This window comes from Nelusetta ayraudi, unplaced genomic scaffold (genome assembly GCF_046127955.1).
Source record: "Nelusetta ayraudi isolate G7.1 ecotype Tasmania unplaced genomic scaffold, CSIRO-AGI_Nayr_v1 ptg000284l, whole genome shotgun sequence".
NCBI classification, from domain to species: Eukaryota; Metazoa; Chordata; class Actinopteri; order Tetraodontiformes; family Monacanthidae; genus Nelusetta; species Nelusetta ayraudi.
In genome coordinates, this window is record NW_027466332.1 from 40,001 (window position 1) to 55,768 (window position 15,768).

At 56.4% G+C, this 15,768-nt stretch overlaps 3 protein-coding genes across 5 annotated transcripts in view; 1 reads left to right on the plus strand and 2 right to left on the minus strand.

Annotated features, from left to right (window-relative positions):
* LOC142882453 (uncharacterized) overlaps window positions 1–2,214 on the plus strand; it is a 9,279-nt gene extending 7,065 nt beyond the window's left edge. Inside the window, exons 10-11 of the mRNA XM_076017198.1 lie at window positions 1–1,588; window positions 1,977–2,214. The exon at window positions 1–1,588 is cut by the window's left edge and continues 339 nt beyond it. Coding sequence (XP_075873313.1) covers window positions 1–1,588; window positions 1,977–2,185 — 1,797 coding nt within the window. The 3' untranslated portion in view covers window positions 2,186–2,214. The remainder of the gene's footprint in view (window positions 1,589–1,976) is intronic.
* Window positions 2,215–6,037: 3,823 nt separating this feature from the next.
* On the minus strand, window positions 6,038–10,156 carry ccr6a (chemokine (C-C motif) receptor 6a). Its single transcript, XM_076017205.1, has 2 exons — window positions 9,963–10,156; window positions 6,038–7,316 (listed from the first exon to the last, which is right to left on the minus strand). Exon 2 carries the CDS (start codon window positions 7,314–7,316, stop codon window positions 6,156–6,158), a length of 1,161 nt encoding a protein of 386 aa, XP_075873320.1. The 5' UTR covers window positions 9,963–10,156; the 3' UTR covers window positions 6,038–6,155.
* Window positions 10,157–10,377: 221 nt separating this feature from the next.
* On the minus strand, window positions 10,378–15,042 carry cep43 (centrosomal protein 43). 3 transcript variants are annotated; one of them, XM_076017203.1, is made up of 18 exons: window positions 14,850–15,041; window positions 14,130–14,183; window positions 13,996–14,050; window positions 13,806–13,894; window positions 13,499–13,621; window positions 13,332–13,352; window positions 13,172–13,228; window positions 13,015–13,085; window positions 12,791–12,852; window positions 12,631–12,692; window positions 12,441–12,506; window positions 12,106–12,287; window positions 11,899–11,996; window positions 11,746–11,814; window positions 11,072–11,105; window positions 10,790–10,835; window positions 10,712–10,753; window positions 10,378–10,624 (listed from the first exon to the last, which is right to left on the minus strand). In XM_076017203.1, exons 1-18 carry the CDS (start codon window positions 14,931–14,933, stop codon window positions 10,544–10,546), a joined length of 1,296 nt encoding a protein of 431 aa, XP_075873318.1. In that variant the 5' UTR covers window positions 14,934–15,041; the 3' UTR covers window positions 10,378–10,543. The 3 variants fall into 3 exon arrangements, with proteins under 3 accessions (XP_075873318.1, XP_075873316.1, XP_075873319.1); XM_076017201.1 differs by having other exon boundaries at window positions 10,712–10,835; XM_076017204.1 differs by lacking the exon at window positions 12,441–12,506 and having other exon boundaries at window positions 10,712–10,835; window positions 14,850–15,042.
* Between the last annotated feature and the right edge of the window lie 726 nt (window positions 15,043–15,768).

Here is a 15,768-nt window from a genome sequence, read left to right on the forward strand (position 1 = left end):
GAGCTGCAGGAGAAGCTGGACTGCGTGGACGGTGGTGAAGGTCCTGGTGTGACCCAGACTGAGGTTCCCTGGACCGCAGAGCCGCCGTCACATGACCCGGGACAAGAACCGCCCACAGATCCGTTAGCCGCAGGTCTCCTGGAGGCCTCCAGCAGCAGAGCAGAGAAACTTTTAGCCCCGCCCCCTGCAGCAGCAGCGGCGGTGGTGGACCAATCGGGGCTCCCGGGTGGATCTTCTCCTGCAGGCCCTTTGAGGAGCACCGTCACCCTGCAGCGGCCAGTGCAGCTGAACAGAGAAGATGAGCTGGTGTTCACGCTGGTGGCAGGAGTTCCCAGCGACCCGCCGGGCTCCAGCAGGGGGCGCTCTCTGCAGACTGTCACCTCTGGCTGGCAGCCAGTGAGCATCGTCAGCAGTATCACCGATGAGTACGAGTCCTTCACGTCTCTACCGGGCTGCCAGAAAGCAGGAACCTCACCGACCCACGCCAACAGGCCCCGCCCACGAGACCATCCTGCTCCAATCAAGAGCTCGAAGCCGCCTCGGACTCCTCGGCCTTCTGCTCCTCTCAGAACACAAACTTTGACCGCGAGCCCACACCAGCACTTGCTGTGCCAGAGGGGAGATTCTGATGCTAGCGGGGGCGGAGCTTCTCCCTCAGCCTGGAAACCATCCTCAGGTCAGGTGACCTTCAGGAGACCTGCTGGAGGTCACAGTAGCAGCACAACAAAGTTACTGAAGCTTCAAGGACCATGTTCAGGTCCAGGGTGTGAGCAAGGAGACTCTCTCATCCAACCTGCAGCGACTCCAGGAGCCTTTAGGAACCCTGAGGAACCTGAGGAACCTGAGGAACCTTCAGGCGCCAGCAGCTCTTCAACCCTGCGGAAAAAGCCCAATCTGCTCAAAGACCTCAGGATCTCCAAAAAGTCCAGGACAGCATTGCCTCCAAGTGCCCCCAACACAGGTCAGAGGTCATTCACCTCAAGATTTCCACTGAAGGTCCACGGTGCCAAGCAGCAGTCCTCCAGGTTCCACAGCCTGAACTCTCTGGAAGAGAGCCCAGGAGGCCGAACCAGCCGGTCCCACCTCACCTGCACCCACACCTCCTCCACCTCCTCCACCTCCTCCATTTCCCAGGATCCTCCAGGAGGGCATGGAAGCTCCTCCCGAGGAGACAGGAAGTCCCACACAGGAAGAGGAACCTTCCCGGGCACCAAGCTCACCATTAGCAGGCGGCTGCTCCAGCTAGCAGCAGCTAGCCGGGGGAAGCGGCTGGGTGGGAGGAGCCACCACAGAGGAACAGGAAGTGCTGCCGGCAGTGAGGCTCCGCCCCCTCCTCTGCCTCCGGCGTCCCCCTACAGCCAGGTGACGGCGCCACGGCGCCGCCACGGCAGCGGCGTCCTGAGCGGCGAGCTGCCGCCTGCCGCGATCTGCACCGCCCTCCTCCGCCACAGGGGCGGAGCCAGCAGCAGCGGCTACGGCAGCAGCACAGAGACCACCCCCTCGTACACCCATGACTCGACCAGCGAGAGAAGGCCGCCCTCGTCCAATCAGAGCAGAGCCTTCAGGTTGCCCAGGAAGAGGGGGAGCGGTGAGTGGTGGGAGGCGGGACAGGAAGTGACAGGAAGTTAACGACGTCATTGCGGTCTCATTATTGTAACTTCCTGTCAGCGTTGAATGAATTATTAAATATATAAATGAACTGACTGTGTTTCCATCTGCAAGGACGAGTTGGACTGAGAGTCTTGAACTAGCACTGGTCTCTGCTATCCACGGGTCAGCATGCAATGCATGATGGGATGTATTTTAGCGGGCTAGTGACACTATCAGTTGTACGCTACTTTAGCAATGCATTGTGGGATACATTAGGTGACTGCAGTGAATACTGATGTTCAGTAGGGGGCGATGTGGGACACACACACACACACAGTGATCACTTCCTCCAATCAGTGGATTGACCCCTCCCCCTTCGTGGCCAGGCTCCCAGAGGCGCCGCTTGATCCCCTCACCCCTCCCCTCCCTGGCGCTGGAGGCAGCAGGAGGCTCCGCCCACAGCGGCAGCGACAAGGAGACCTTTGAGATCACGGTGTACCAGATCGACCACGTGGAGCAGCGCAGTGAGGAGGAGGTCCGGGATCATGAGGGGGGGTGGGGGGGTGGGTGTCGCCTGATCAAACCTGATCAATAATCAATAATTGTCTGTCTCTCCTGTGCAGTCGCTCCAGCAGGTCCAGCAGGTGAGTGAAGGTCTCTGATTGGCCGGTCGGGGGGGGGTCAGGAGGGGGGGGGGGGTCTCCTGACTGACTGAAGCTCCTGCTGGGCTCCTCAGGGTCTGCAGTACCTGGACGCTCGGCTGATGGCGCTGGAGAGGAGGCAGCAGCAGGCGACGGAGCTGCAGCTGCAACACCGGCGGCTGCAGGTGGAGCTGCAGGAGGCCAGGGCGCTGCTGACACTCCGGGCCAGCAGGGGCAGTGGCGAGCGTGAGTAGGACTGGGCCTGCTGTAACACTCATGCTGTGTCTCCGTTCAGGCTCTGCATCCTTCAAAGCAGGCATTTGAAGGCCAGTTGCCTCACTGCACTGCACGAAGGCTCCTCCCAATTCCCAAGGGTCCTTAGGACGCTCGGAATGCACCCTCAGAATGCACCCTCGGAATGCACCCTCGTTTTAGCCGATTCCCAGGCTGCACCGCTGCTGTCCTTCACCGCCTCCCCTTTCCCCGGCTGCTCTGTGTGCCGCTGCAAAGCATCCTGGGATCCTGGGAAGTCGGCTGAAATGGCGCCATCGACTGGCAAGGACACACATGACAGAAATTAAAGTATTGACGTAAATTCACGTAGAATATTCAGTTTTTACCGTAGAGTTTTTACTTCTTTGAACATCCAACGCCCTTTATGTGAAAGCAAAACCCCATGATTCAGTTCAAATGTGACCGTTAATGCTGAGTACTGGTGAGCTGGATGCTATAAACACGTCACCTCCGGGCTTGGCCAGCAGGAGGGAAATACAGCGAAGGCCAGACCGGCCCACGTGGTTCCCGGTGAGGCGGCTTTGGCTCGGTCCTGGCGGAGGACCGAGCCGACGAAAGACGCAGACGCTGTTGAGACACAGCCCATCTCTCACTTCTTCTTCTTCTTCTTCTTCCACTCTGGCTCCGCCCCTTCCTGTTTTCCATCCTGGTCAGCAGTCAACGTGGACCGGGACCTGGACCGGGACTCCCAGGAGTACCTGGAGGCTCTGGCTGGGGCCACGGCAGAGCTCCAGGACTACGTCACGCTCTGCAAGTCCCACCTCATGATGGAGACCTGCTTCGACGTCACTGGCCAGCAGGTGGAGCTGCTGTCAAGAGAAGCTGGCGTAGCGCTACATTAGCATCTAGCATGAAGCGGTGTGCTGCAGGTGTGCACCAGGTGTGCACCAGGTGTGCACCAGGTGTGCACCATGGACCAGTGCAAGCCCACAACAGTTAGTTTGAGTGAATCGTGTTAAGTTTGACCTTCAGGTCGTGGTTCAGATCCTCGGGTGACGCATGAGTTGGGTTAGTTTGTGTCCTTCAGTGGCCAAACAGGAAACCCAGTGTGACATCACTTCCTGATGATGGAGACGTTGGAGGACCTCTGTTCCGTTCTGTCTTGCCACCTCGTCCCTCCTCCTTAAAGTGTGACATCACAACTTTGTGCTAAAGTTTGTAACAATTTGTATCATTTCTCAACGTTAATAAACTCATCACGTGCTCTGAAGATCTTTTGGACTTTTTTGTCTGAACATGTTGCACCTGAACGCACCACAAGCTAGAACAGTTGAGAGCAGATCACCTGACCAGGAAGTGCTGCAATGACGTTAGCAATCCAGCAGGGGGAGACACTGCTAATTGAGCCACCAAGGTTAACTACACGCGATGATCACCAATCAACACACACACACACACACACACACACACACACACACACCGAGTAACGTTATTAAAAGGATCACGTGACAGTCACGAAGCACCGCTTCCGTACTGGTGCCTGTTTCTTTCACTTGATGACGTCAGATTGCAATGTGAATCACAGGGTCGATAACGGTGCAGTGGTGCAGTGGTTAGCGGGTCGTGGGTTCGGTTCTGGACCTGGTGTGCAGGTTCTCCTCGTGTGAGGTTGTGTGGCTGTGATGTCCACTCTGCTGTCACCCAGTGTGACATCTGGGATGCAGCAGAAACCCAACACCCATGACGTCACTGTAATCACCGGCGACTGTGGCAGTGCTTATTGATGGTTGTTGATCTGTGACGTCTTTGCAGCAGCAGGTGTGATGTCACACAGTTTTCTGCAGTGTCCTGCAGGTTCTACCGGTTCCGCCCCGCTGCGGTTACTTCGGACCCTTTGTTCCAGGAGCGGCAAAAGGGAGCGGCAGGAGGAGCAACAGGAGGAGCGGCAGAGGAGCGGCAGGAGGAGCAACAGGAGGAGCGGCAGGAGGAGCAACAGCTGCCCGGGCACAGCGGCTCTCTGGCGGGCTGACCGCAGGAGGAAGCTCGGAGCTCCGGCAGCGGGACTCATGGAGGGCGGCCCGGGGACGGAGCGCTGCCAGTCCGGCTTCGCGGACACGTGGGAGCCGCCACCGAGCGCGGAGAGGAGCGCCGAGCTGCTGGCCGAAGCCAAGCGGCGCGGGGACGCGCTCGGCCGGGAGCGGCTCTACGGCTACATGGCCGCGCACTACCTGCAGGTGCTGCGCTGCCCCGCCGCGTTCGGCCGCCTCAGCGCCCACGAGAGGGAGCACGTGCTGGCCCGGAGGATGGACGGTACCCGCGTGCTGGCCGTCGCCGAGACGGGAGAGACGCCGGGCGAGTACCCCCCCGCGGAGCGGCGGCTGTTCTTCCTGCACCCGGAGCAGCGGCAGTGGGAGGTGCTGGGCCACCTCCCGCAGGAGGTGCCGGCCCGGGGCTTCGCCCTCTGCACCCTAAACAATTACCTGTTTGTGGCGGGGGGGCTGGGGTCCTCGGGGCCCTCGGACCGGGTCACGTGCTTCAACCCGCTGACGGGCGCCTGGAGCCCGGTGCGCCCCCTGCTGGAGCCCCGCTGCCGGCTGCGGCTGGTGGCGCTGGACGGGCTGCTGTACGCGCTGGGCGGGGAGTGCCTGCTCAGCGCCGAGCGCTACGACCCGCGGGCCGACCGCTGGAGCCGCGTGGCGCCGCTGCCGGGGGGCTCGTTCGCCGTGGCGCACGAGGCGGCGGCGTGCGGCGGCGGGCTCTACGTCTCGGGCGGCTCGCTGCTCTACCGCCTGCTGCGCTACGAGCCGCGGCGCGACGACTGGGCCGAGTGTCCGTTCAGCCGCAGCAGGGGGCGCTCCGCCGACATGGTGGCGCGCGGAAGCCTTGTCTACCGCTTCGACGTGGCGCGAGGCGAGCGTGCGCAGGTGAGCGTACACCGCTACGACACGGTGGTCAAGGCGTGGCTGGAGGACGAGGACGAGGACGCGGCGGCCGCGGCGTCGCCGCAGCGGCTGCGCGAGGCGCTGCCCTTCCGCTGCGCCGTGCTGCGGGACCGCATCTACTGCGTCAGCCGCAGCCACACGCTGCAGTTCCAGGTGCGTGACGACGGCGGCGGCCGCGGGGCCTTCCTGCCGGAGGTGCTGCCCTCCCCGCCGGCCACCAGGGGCGCCCTAGAGCCCTTCGTCCTGTCCCTGAGGCTGGAGTAGCGAGGGAGGCTGCAGACTCTGGACCAGGACCAGGACCAAGAGGACGGACTGCGTTGGTGCCTCGACCTTTGACCTGTAGCCGTCTTCCTGCAGAGGATTGTGGGTGAAGGTTGGACTCCAGTCGCAGGGTTGTGCCACCATGGTGTGTTGATGAAGTGTTGATGAATTCAGCCTAATAAACACAAAGCAGAAACATCAGTTTCCACTTCCTGTGTCGGTTTCCACTTCCTGTCACAGCAGGAGCGCACTCGTGCATGTATGAAGTCAGCCAGCCACTGCTGCTCTGTGCAGGTACTCTCAGTAAGATCAGAGATCCTTCAAGTCAGACGTGAAATACAAAAAAAGAAAACTTTATTGAAAAAGATTCGCAGGACATAAAAGTGAGTGAGAGACACAGCTGAGTGAGAAAATGGCCAGACAGAGACACAGTTGGGGTGGGGGGCGGAGCCTGCGGAGGCCTGACAGGAAGCGAGCCTCCGCGGGGTCACATGGTGAAGGAGGAGCCCTGGCTGCTGGTGCTGTCCACCGAGCGGCGGGACGACAGGAAGGCCTCGGAGGTGACCCTGGAGGTGACCCTGGAGGAGCGTCGGGACCCCCAGGACTTCCTGCCCAGGTGGCACAGGTCCCACACGATCCTCCTGAAGTGGCTCCGGAACTTGGCTCCCACGAAGGCGTACAGCAGCGGGTTGAGGCAGCAGTGCAGGTGCGCCAGCGCCTGCGTCAGCGTCTTGGCCACCTGCAGGGTGTCGGAGGTGGCGCACGCCTTCAGCTGGAACATGGTGAGGGTTTCGTAGAAGAGCGTGAGGTTGTAGGGCAGGTGGCAGCCCACGAACACCGCCACCACCACCACCACCACCCGCACCGCCCGGTGCCGCTGGAAGTTGCGGGCCTTGAGCAGCGTGAGGGCGATGGCGCTGTAGCAGAAGACCATGACCAGCAGCGGCAGGAAGAAGCCCACGGTCAGCTGCAGGGCCGGGACGGCCACCTTGGTGGTCCGGGCCAGGCGGGGGTCCTGGAAGAGAAACTCGCACACGTAGTCGTCGGTCTGGTTCTCCGGCTTTGCGTCGTCCAACATGACGACCGTCTCGGTGTCGGACCTCCTGTACCGGTTGTAGGAGTAGAAGGTGGGCGTGGACAGCAGGAGGGCGGAGGCCCAGACGGCGGCGCAGACCAGGCGGCTGCGGGCCAGCGAGCGCAGGCGGAAGCTGCGGCGGGCCTGCACGATGGCCACGTAGCGGTCGGCGCTGACGCAGGCCAGCAGCAGCATGCCGCTGTACAGGTTGACGCTGTAGGAGCCGCGCAGCAGCTTGCAGGCGGCGGCGCCCATGGGCCACGCCCACGCCTCGTTGTAGGCGATGAGCGGCAGCGCGGCCACGAACAGCAGGTCGGCCGCGGCCACGTTGAGCAGGAAGACGTCCGTCATGGACTTGGTGCGCTTGTAGAAGGCGTAGGTGACGATGACCAGGCCGTTGCCCACCAGACCCAGGACGCAGATCAGAGAGCGGACGTAGGGCCCCACCACCTGCTCCACGCTCTGGTTGCTCTGGTGGCTGCAAGGCGACTCCCACGTCGTGTTCCACTCTGACTGGTTGTAGTCGTAAACGTAGACGTCGTCGATATCGGCCGACTGGGAGAAGTTCATCATCTAGTGAGAGGAAGGCAGGAGGAGCTTGATGGTGAGGAGATGCAACACAAAACCAGCCCTAACCCTAACCCCGATTAATCTCTGTAACAACTGCATTAATCATCTGATTAATCTCTGTAACAACTGCATTAATCACCTGATTAATCTCAGTAACAACTGCATTAATCACCTGATTAATCTCAGTAACAACTGCATTAATCTTCTGATTAATCTCTGTAACAACTGCATTAATCACCTGATTAATCTCAGTAACAACTGCATTAATCTTCTGATTAATCTCTGTAACAACTGCATTAATCACCTGATTAATCTCTGTAACAACTGCATTAATCATCTGATTAATCTCTGTAACAACTGCATTCATTTTCTGATTAATCTTGGTAACAACTGCATTAACCATCTGATTAATCTCCGTAACAACTGCATTAATCACCTGATTAATCTCTGTAACAACTGCATTAATCTTCTGATTAATCTCTGTAACAACTGCATTAATCATCTGATTAATCTCTGTAACAACTTCATTAATCACCTGATTAATCTCTGTAACAACTGCATTAATCATCTGATTAATCTCCGTAACAACTGCATTAATCACCTGATTAATCTCTGTAACAACTGCATTCATCTTCTGATTAATCTCTGTAACAACTGCATTAATCACCTGATTAATCTCTGTAACAACTGCATTAATCTGATTCTCTTTATGAACACTCTCATTAATCTGATTAATCTCTGTCATGATCATTATGTTCATCGTGTCTTTGCTTTTCATAGCTTCCTTTTTCTTTTTTGAAGACGTGTTTTTCCTCCGAAGTGCCACAAGATGGCGTGTGTGACGCGTGTTAAGACGTCCTCAAACTCCCTACTGCCGGCCCAATGTGACAGGTGGGTCACGCCTCCAGAACATCAGCTGACACTGCTGAGGGAGGCGGGATGAAAAAGCCTTGAAGCTGCGGTTTGTCAAGCGTTTCAACTGCAGCTGGCAGAGAGGACCAGTAGGGGGCAGCAGAGAGGTGGAAGCTCTCATCTGGAACACCTGCAGTGACGTTGGCAGCGACACAATCTACATAGAACCTGCTTTTCTTCTCAGGAGAACACATTAAATGAACCGCTGTTATTATTATTATTATTATTATTATTATTATTATTATTATTATGATGATGATGATGATGATAATGATGATGACGTCTTCCTCCCACACCTGCTGAGTCGGGATCTCGTCTCCCCAAACAGTCTGGAAGAAAATGGGTTTGTCCAGCAGGTGGCGTGCAGGTGCACCTGAGCAGCTGGCAGCCAATCACAAAGCTCGGCTTGCTGCTCTCACCTGAAGCTGCTGCTACTGCTGCTGCTGTTACTGCTGCTGCTGCTGCTGCTGCTGTTACTGCTGCTGCTGCTGCTGCTACTACTGCTGCTGCTGCTGCTACTGCTGCTGCTGCTGCTACTGCTGCTGCTGCTGCTGCTACTGCTGCTGCTGCTGTTACTGCTGCTGCTGCTGCTGCTGCTGTTACTGCTGCTGCTGTTACTGCTGCTGCTGCTGCTGTTACTGCTGCTGCTGCTGCTGCTGCTGCTGTTACTGCTGCTGCTGCTGCTGTTACTGCTGCTACTGCTGCTGCTGCTGCTGTTACTGCTGCTGCTGCTGCTGCTACTGCTGCTGCTGTTACTGCTGCTGCTGCTGCTGCTGCTGTTACTGCTGCTGCTGCTGCTGCTACTGCCGCCGTTACTGCTGCTGCCGTTACTGCGGCTGCCGTTACTGCGGCTGCTGCTGCTGCTGCTGCTGCTACTGCTGCTGTTACTGCTGCTGCTGCTGCTGCTACTGCTGCTGCTACTGCCGCCGTTACTGCTGCTGCCGTTACTGCGGCTGCTGCTGCTGCTGATACTGCTGCTACTACTGCTACTGCTGCTGCTGCTACTGCTACTGCTACTGCTGCTGCTGCTGCTTCCTGACCAGAGAGGCTCTGCTGGGAGGAGGAGCAGAGCTGCTGCTCCTGCGTGAACTTGATGCTCTTCGGCAGCGAGGAAGTCTGCAGAAAGCAGGTCAGCCGAGAATGAAACCCAGAGTGACCTAGTTGAGATGCCCTGTGGTGTGAAGCAGAACATCTCACACTGCCATTATTTCTGAAAGTAGGACATGGTGAGAAGTTCCTGCAGCATCAAACAAACACGCAACTCCGATCAACACCCAGCAAAGGTTCCGTCGCAGAAGGTTCCACCAGCGTGTGACGCAAGGTTCTTGTTCTGACTCCTAACCCTGCGGGTCGGTGGGACCCCTGGTGGAGTCTGACGCGACAAAGTTCCTCAAACTTCTCGTGTCAACACCTCAACTTCTGCTTGTGCACTCACAACTTCTGCATTTTCAAACCATGGAGCTGCTGGAGCCGCTGGAACCGCCGGTTCCTCCACCAGCAGAACCCACTTACAAATGTCAACTCCCTGCCGAGACTGAAAGCAGGGAGCGGGTTGGAACCCAACTACAGAGCAGCGCAGACCGGACCTCTGAGGTTCCCTGCATCAGAAACCCAGAGAAGAAGTCGCACACAATCTCATGATGAGCACGAGGGGACGACGTGGAGTCCAGAAGGTTTGGTTCCTCTCCAGCAAACATCAGAAGAAAGCAAGAGTAAGAAAGAGAAGTGAGAACTTACTGCTGCTGCTGATCCAGATGTTGATGCTGCTGCTGCTGCTGCTGATCCAGATGTTGATGCTGCAAGTTTCCAAACCGCTGAGCGAAGAGGAAACGCTACACTGAGGTCTCCTCCCTCAGAGACGGCTGCAGTGGAGCTGAAGAGTTCTGATTGGACGAGCCACAGTCACATGTTCTCATCGATTGGCAAAAAAAAAAATCATATAAACAAGAGCGATGAAACATAAACATAAACCACTTCCTGTCTGACGCTCAGAGAAGCAGACGAGGGTCCACCTTCTAAACATCACGGTAGGTCATCAGGCATCCAACTGGACCACACAGGAAGTGGAGCCGTGAAGCTAAGCTAGGCTAACTAGCGTCACACTGAAGATCCACCAGCAGGGGGCAGCACAGCAACAAAGTCACCACACACCTTGGAAACGTACAAATTCATTTATTCAATGTCGCACACTTAAATACACACACACACACAGGTGCGTGATGGGATCGCAGAGACACACACACACACACACACACACACACACACACACACACACACACACACACACACACACACACACACACACACACACACACGGATCAGGCCACGTCCTCCAGGTAGTCGGCACCGTGGCTCTGGCTGAGCTGAGAGACGCTCACATCCTGCGTGCTCTCGTCCACCTGGAACACAGGTAAAGGGACAGACAGTCAGTTACTGGGACAGACAGTCAGGTAAAGGGACAGACAGTCAGTCAGGTGGCTCCTCACCTTGTCACTGATGTCGGGCCCTTCAATGGAGCCCTCCTCGATCTCCTCGATGTCCTCGACCTCCTCGACCTCCTCGACCTCCTCGCCGATGCTGACTTCACTCTTGGACGGATCGGAGCGATGGCTGGAAGAGAAACAGCAGTGTCTTTCCCTTCGTGTCTCCGTGGTTGCAGGAACACGGCTGGAATTTCATCTTGTGTCTTTAATCACGCTGATGTTTGTCTGACGGTCACTTCAAGGCCCAATAACGTTCATTAGCCTGTTGTTGGTCAAAAGCCAACAATGACTGACTGAGTGTGAGAGTCTGCCCCCTGCTGTTGAAAAAGGGGAGTGGCCCCGCAGGTGTTGAGCCACATTCACCTGTTGAAGTCGTCGTCGTACTCCACATCGTCTTCTGCAGAGACAAAGAAACAGCAGCAGAATCAGAACCACAGGAGCGGACTGGGCAGGCACACCTGTCACTCAGACTGGTTGTGGGCGGGGCTTCGCCCAGGTGAAGCAGCATATGGTCGTGTCTCAATTCAGGGTCCGACCCAAAGCCGTCTCGCCGGGAACCACGTGGGCCGGTCCTGGTTGCTTCACCGCCGGTCCCCCTGCTGGCCAACCCCGGAAGTGAGGTTTTCATAGCATCAAGCTAAGCATCACTCAGCCTGAACGGCCACACGGGGTTCTGGTTTCACAGACATGGCATTGGGTGTTGAAGTGAGCAGAACCCCTCAGTGGATTTATTCTAGGATTCAATCTATTTGTCGGGTCATCGCCGGGTCGAAGCCGCCACTTCAGCCGACTTCCCAGGTTCCCAGGATGCTTTGCAGCGGCACACAAGGCATCCTGGGAAACGGGTTATGACAGCAGCGGTGCAGCCTTGCAATTGGCTAAAACGAGGGCGCATTTCAAGGGCGCATTCAGAGCGTCCTTAGAATTCTAGTGAACTGGGACGAGCGTGGGCGCAGTGCAGCGACCCAACTGGACTTCAGACGCAGCCTTGGATGCAGAACCTGAACAGAAACACAGCCTGTGAGTGGCGGCGGTACCCAGGTGCAGAGATCCAGTCCTGTCCTTCCTGGTGTCTCTGAAGCTCCTCCCTCTGGACTCAGACGCTCCTGCAGGAGGGAGAAGAGCGGTCGGTGCACAGCGCCACCTACAGGACGACCCACAACAACTCAGAGATGGAGAGGGGGTCTGACCGTCCCTGCTGTGGCTCTGCTCTGATTGGCTGCTGCCAGTTCCTGCTTGACCCGCTGAGCCCACCGGACTCCCCCTGGCCCGGGTCACCTCCACCTTCCTGAAGACAGCAAGTTCACACCGGTTCTGGCTAGACAGCGTGGTCCAGTGTGAGAGAGCCCAGGGGGCGGGACCAGAGCCCAGGGGGCGGGACCAGGCTGATGACTCACCCGCCGTAGGTCTTCTGCGGTTCTGGCAGCGGATCGTCAAAGAAGGAATCCCCATCGTCAGGGTCGCCCTCTGCTGGGGGGGGGTCCTTCTGCAGGCCGGGCGAGGAGGAGGAGCAGGAGGAGGAGGAGGAGCACTGCTGCTGGACACCTGCATCCCTCTGTGACCTCACCTGCTCCACTACCTGACAGGAGCCACAGACAGCGTGTAGCCAGTTAGCTTAGCATCAGAAGAACAACATCTCACTGTGGTTGGCTGTGTTGGCATCATGCTACGCTACGTATGATGTGAGGTGTGTGTGTGTGTGTGTGTACAGTTGTGTGTTGTGTGACCACACCTGATTGACAGCTGCAGGCTCCGCCCCCTTTTCCAGGACCAGATCCTCGTCACAGTCCTGCAGAACCTGGATGGAGGCAGAGAGCAGGAGTCACACACACACACACACACACACACACACACACACACACACACACACACACACACACACACACACACACACACACACACACACACACACACACACTCACCACAGTGGTGCAGTCAGTGAACAGACGTTTGTAGAGTCCCAGGAACGTCTGGACGTCCACCGCTGTGAACAACAACAACACATCAGCTGACTCACTCTCACAGTCATGTGACCTCCATCAGGAGCCCAACTGGACCGATGTCACATGACCATGACCGTACTTCTGCTGAAGGTTCTGTCTGCAGCTCTGAGCTCATCGGCAACAAACGCCTCCAGCATGGTCCTGCACACAACAGCACAACAGTCACAACTCTCTCACTCACTCTCTCTCTCTCTCTCTCACACACACACACACACACACACACACACACACACACACACACACACACACACACACACACACACACACACACACACACACACACACACACACACACACACACACCTGTTGAGACTGGGGAACAGCTCTGCAAAGACCTGCTTCAGGTCCTCCCTGACAACCCCCCCACTGCCATCCTGTAGGTCACAGACACAGGTCAGCGTGGTCAGCTGTGATAGGCTGGGGGCTAGTGACATCATTGACAGTGGGCGGAGCTCCTCACCTTGTCGTAAGACTCAAACTTCCGGCGAGCGTGTGCAGTCTGTTTCTGCGATGGTTCCTATCAGACCAACATGGAGTCTTCAGTCACATGACCACACACACACACACACACACACACACACACACACACACACACACACACACACACACACACAGCTCACCTTGTTACTGTCGGTGTTCCCCTGTTCACGCAGGTCAGAGAGCAGAGGCAGAGTCAGAGTGCTAAGGCTAAAAGCTAACATGCATGCTAATGGGATGTTGATGACAAGCTAACACACAGCTAACAGAGGGCTGGCGGTGCTGCCAGCTATCTGGCAACCGCTCTCACCTGGCCGTGCGTCTGGCGCCCCCTCCTGACGAGTTCCAGCAGCAGCGGGCAGTTCCTGTTGAGCTGTGAGGGGGACAGGGCCAGTTCTCTGCAGACCGCCTCCCGGCCCTCCAGACCGTTGAGCTGGGAGGAAGCACGCACGCACGCACGCACGCACGCACGCACGCACGCACGCACACACGCACACACACGCACACACACACACACACACACACACACGTCAGGTCTCCTGGACCAGGAAGCAGGCTGAGATCCTCCAGTCTCTCTGGGTCCAGTCTCTCTGGGTCCAGTCTCTCTGGTCACTCACTGAGTTGATCTCTGGCTGAAACACAGCCAGCGTGAAGTCCAGGTGGAAGACCTGCAGGAAGTCCTGCAGCAGACTGGCCACCAGGCGTCCTGGAGGGCAGCACACACACAGAGTCAGTGAGTCAGTGAGTCAGTGAGTCAGTCAGTCAGTGAAGCTGAGCGGCACCATCAGTCTGAGGAGGAACACTGACCGTCCTTGGTGTTGAGACACTTCTGCAGGTTCTCGTTGACCAGAGGAGTTTTATTCTGGGAGAGAAGAGAAGAGCAAGCAGTGGTCAAGGAAGCTGCAGCGCCCCCTACAGCACAGCGAGGGAAGGACCATCACCTCCAGCCTGTCCTGGTCCTCCATCGCCAGGAACACCGCTGCCCTCATCTCAGCCTGCAGGGTGTCAGGGTCACAAGGTCACATGGTTAGGGTTAGAGGCAGAAGAAGAGAGCAAACTTGTGCTCCCTCGGTTTAGCACAGCCAAAGCTCAGGACGCCACATTTCAACCCTGCCCCAGAGGGTCACGTGATGAGTCACATGATTAGTGAACTCTAATATACAAAGAAGTCCATATGAAAGCAGACAAGACATCCGGCTTACTGGCCGTCATATAAATCTAGTGAGAGCCTCTCAATATGTCATCAGTAGGACGGCTAATCAAACATCTTGATTCAACCTTAATACTTTCAATTATTATAATTTTTAATATATTTTTTTCTTTTTCTACTTGCGACTCATTTTGATTCCAGCACATTTTATATTATGGATGTGCGCGACATCTCTTCTTTTTGCACCCGGAAGTCTTTAACCAGTTGAAGTGAGTGACTCACTCAGACGATCAGACCCACAGCGACTCGTTCAAACTCTGAATCAGTCACGTGTTCACGACCGAACCGTGTAGAACCATGAAGGACCCAGTGAAACCAGTGACACCAGAACTTAGTTTCAGCTAGCGCTTTACTGGCCGCTGTTTCTCTTCAGTCTAGTCTAGCCTAGCCTAGCCTAGCCTAGCCGAGCCTAGCATGGCTGGCCCCTGAACTGGACCGGAAACTTGCAGACCTTGAGCTTGTTGAGGACTCCGCTGTTCTCCAGGTTCTGGATGAGAAGGTCGCGGAGCTCCGTGTCGTCCTCGGTGGCCGACATGTCTGGCTGAAGCTGGGAACTGAAGCTAACAGAAGCTAACAGAAGCTGACAGAAGCTAACAGACCGCCCCTGGAGACGGCAAACCAAAACAAACCAGGCGGAAGTGGTTTCTTCTTTGAGTCCCTCGACCCTAACTCTGTTCGCTCTACCGCCACCGTCTGGATGGACAGTGAACTGTATTGACTGAGCGAGAACCCGGTCCACATTCACAGAATCACAATTTTTAATGCTAATAATTAAGTAGCGTCATCATAGAGGTTCGATGGAAACTAATACCGAAAATGATCTCATATTTATTGGTTTACTTTTCAAACACGAGCCTTTCAACAGTCACGCCTTCATATCCACAGGACACTGAGGTGGTATTTATATTTCACAACGCTACAAGATATCTGCACATTATGCAGCAATTCATTCATCACTTGTGTGCGTGTGCGTGTGTGTGTGTGTGTGTGTGTGTGTGTGTGTGTGTGTGTGTGTGCGCGCGAGGGCATTGGGTTCACTGAGTTGAACACCAGCACGGTATCCCATGAGGCATTGGGAGACGCAGCAATGCGAACTTTAACCGCCATAAATCACCTCAGTCACTGCTAACAGTCACCGCTGCTGATAAACACCCAGGACAACAACAACAACAACAACAACAGCAACAACACTCACAATGGCCACAATGTTCTAGTGTGACATGATCAGGTTTTACACTGAGGGTCTGCTGCGTTCAGCCTCCCTCTCTCTCTCTGCCCTGCTGCGATCAGGTCAAGATGTGAAACCCAATCAACTCTCCATCATTCAGGTGCCGCATTCTGCATACACACACGCGCGCGCGCGCGAGCAC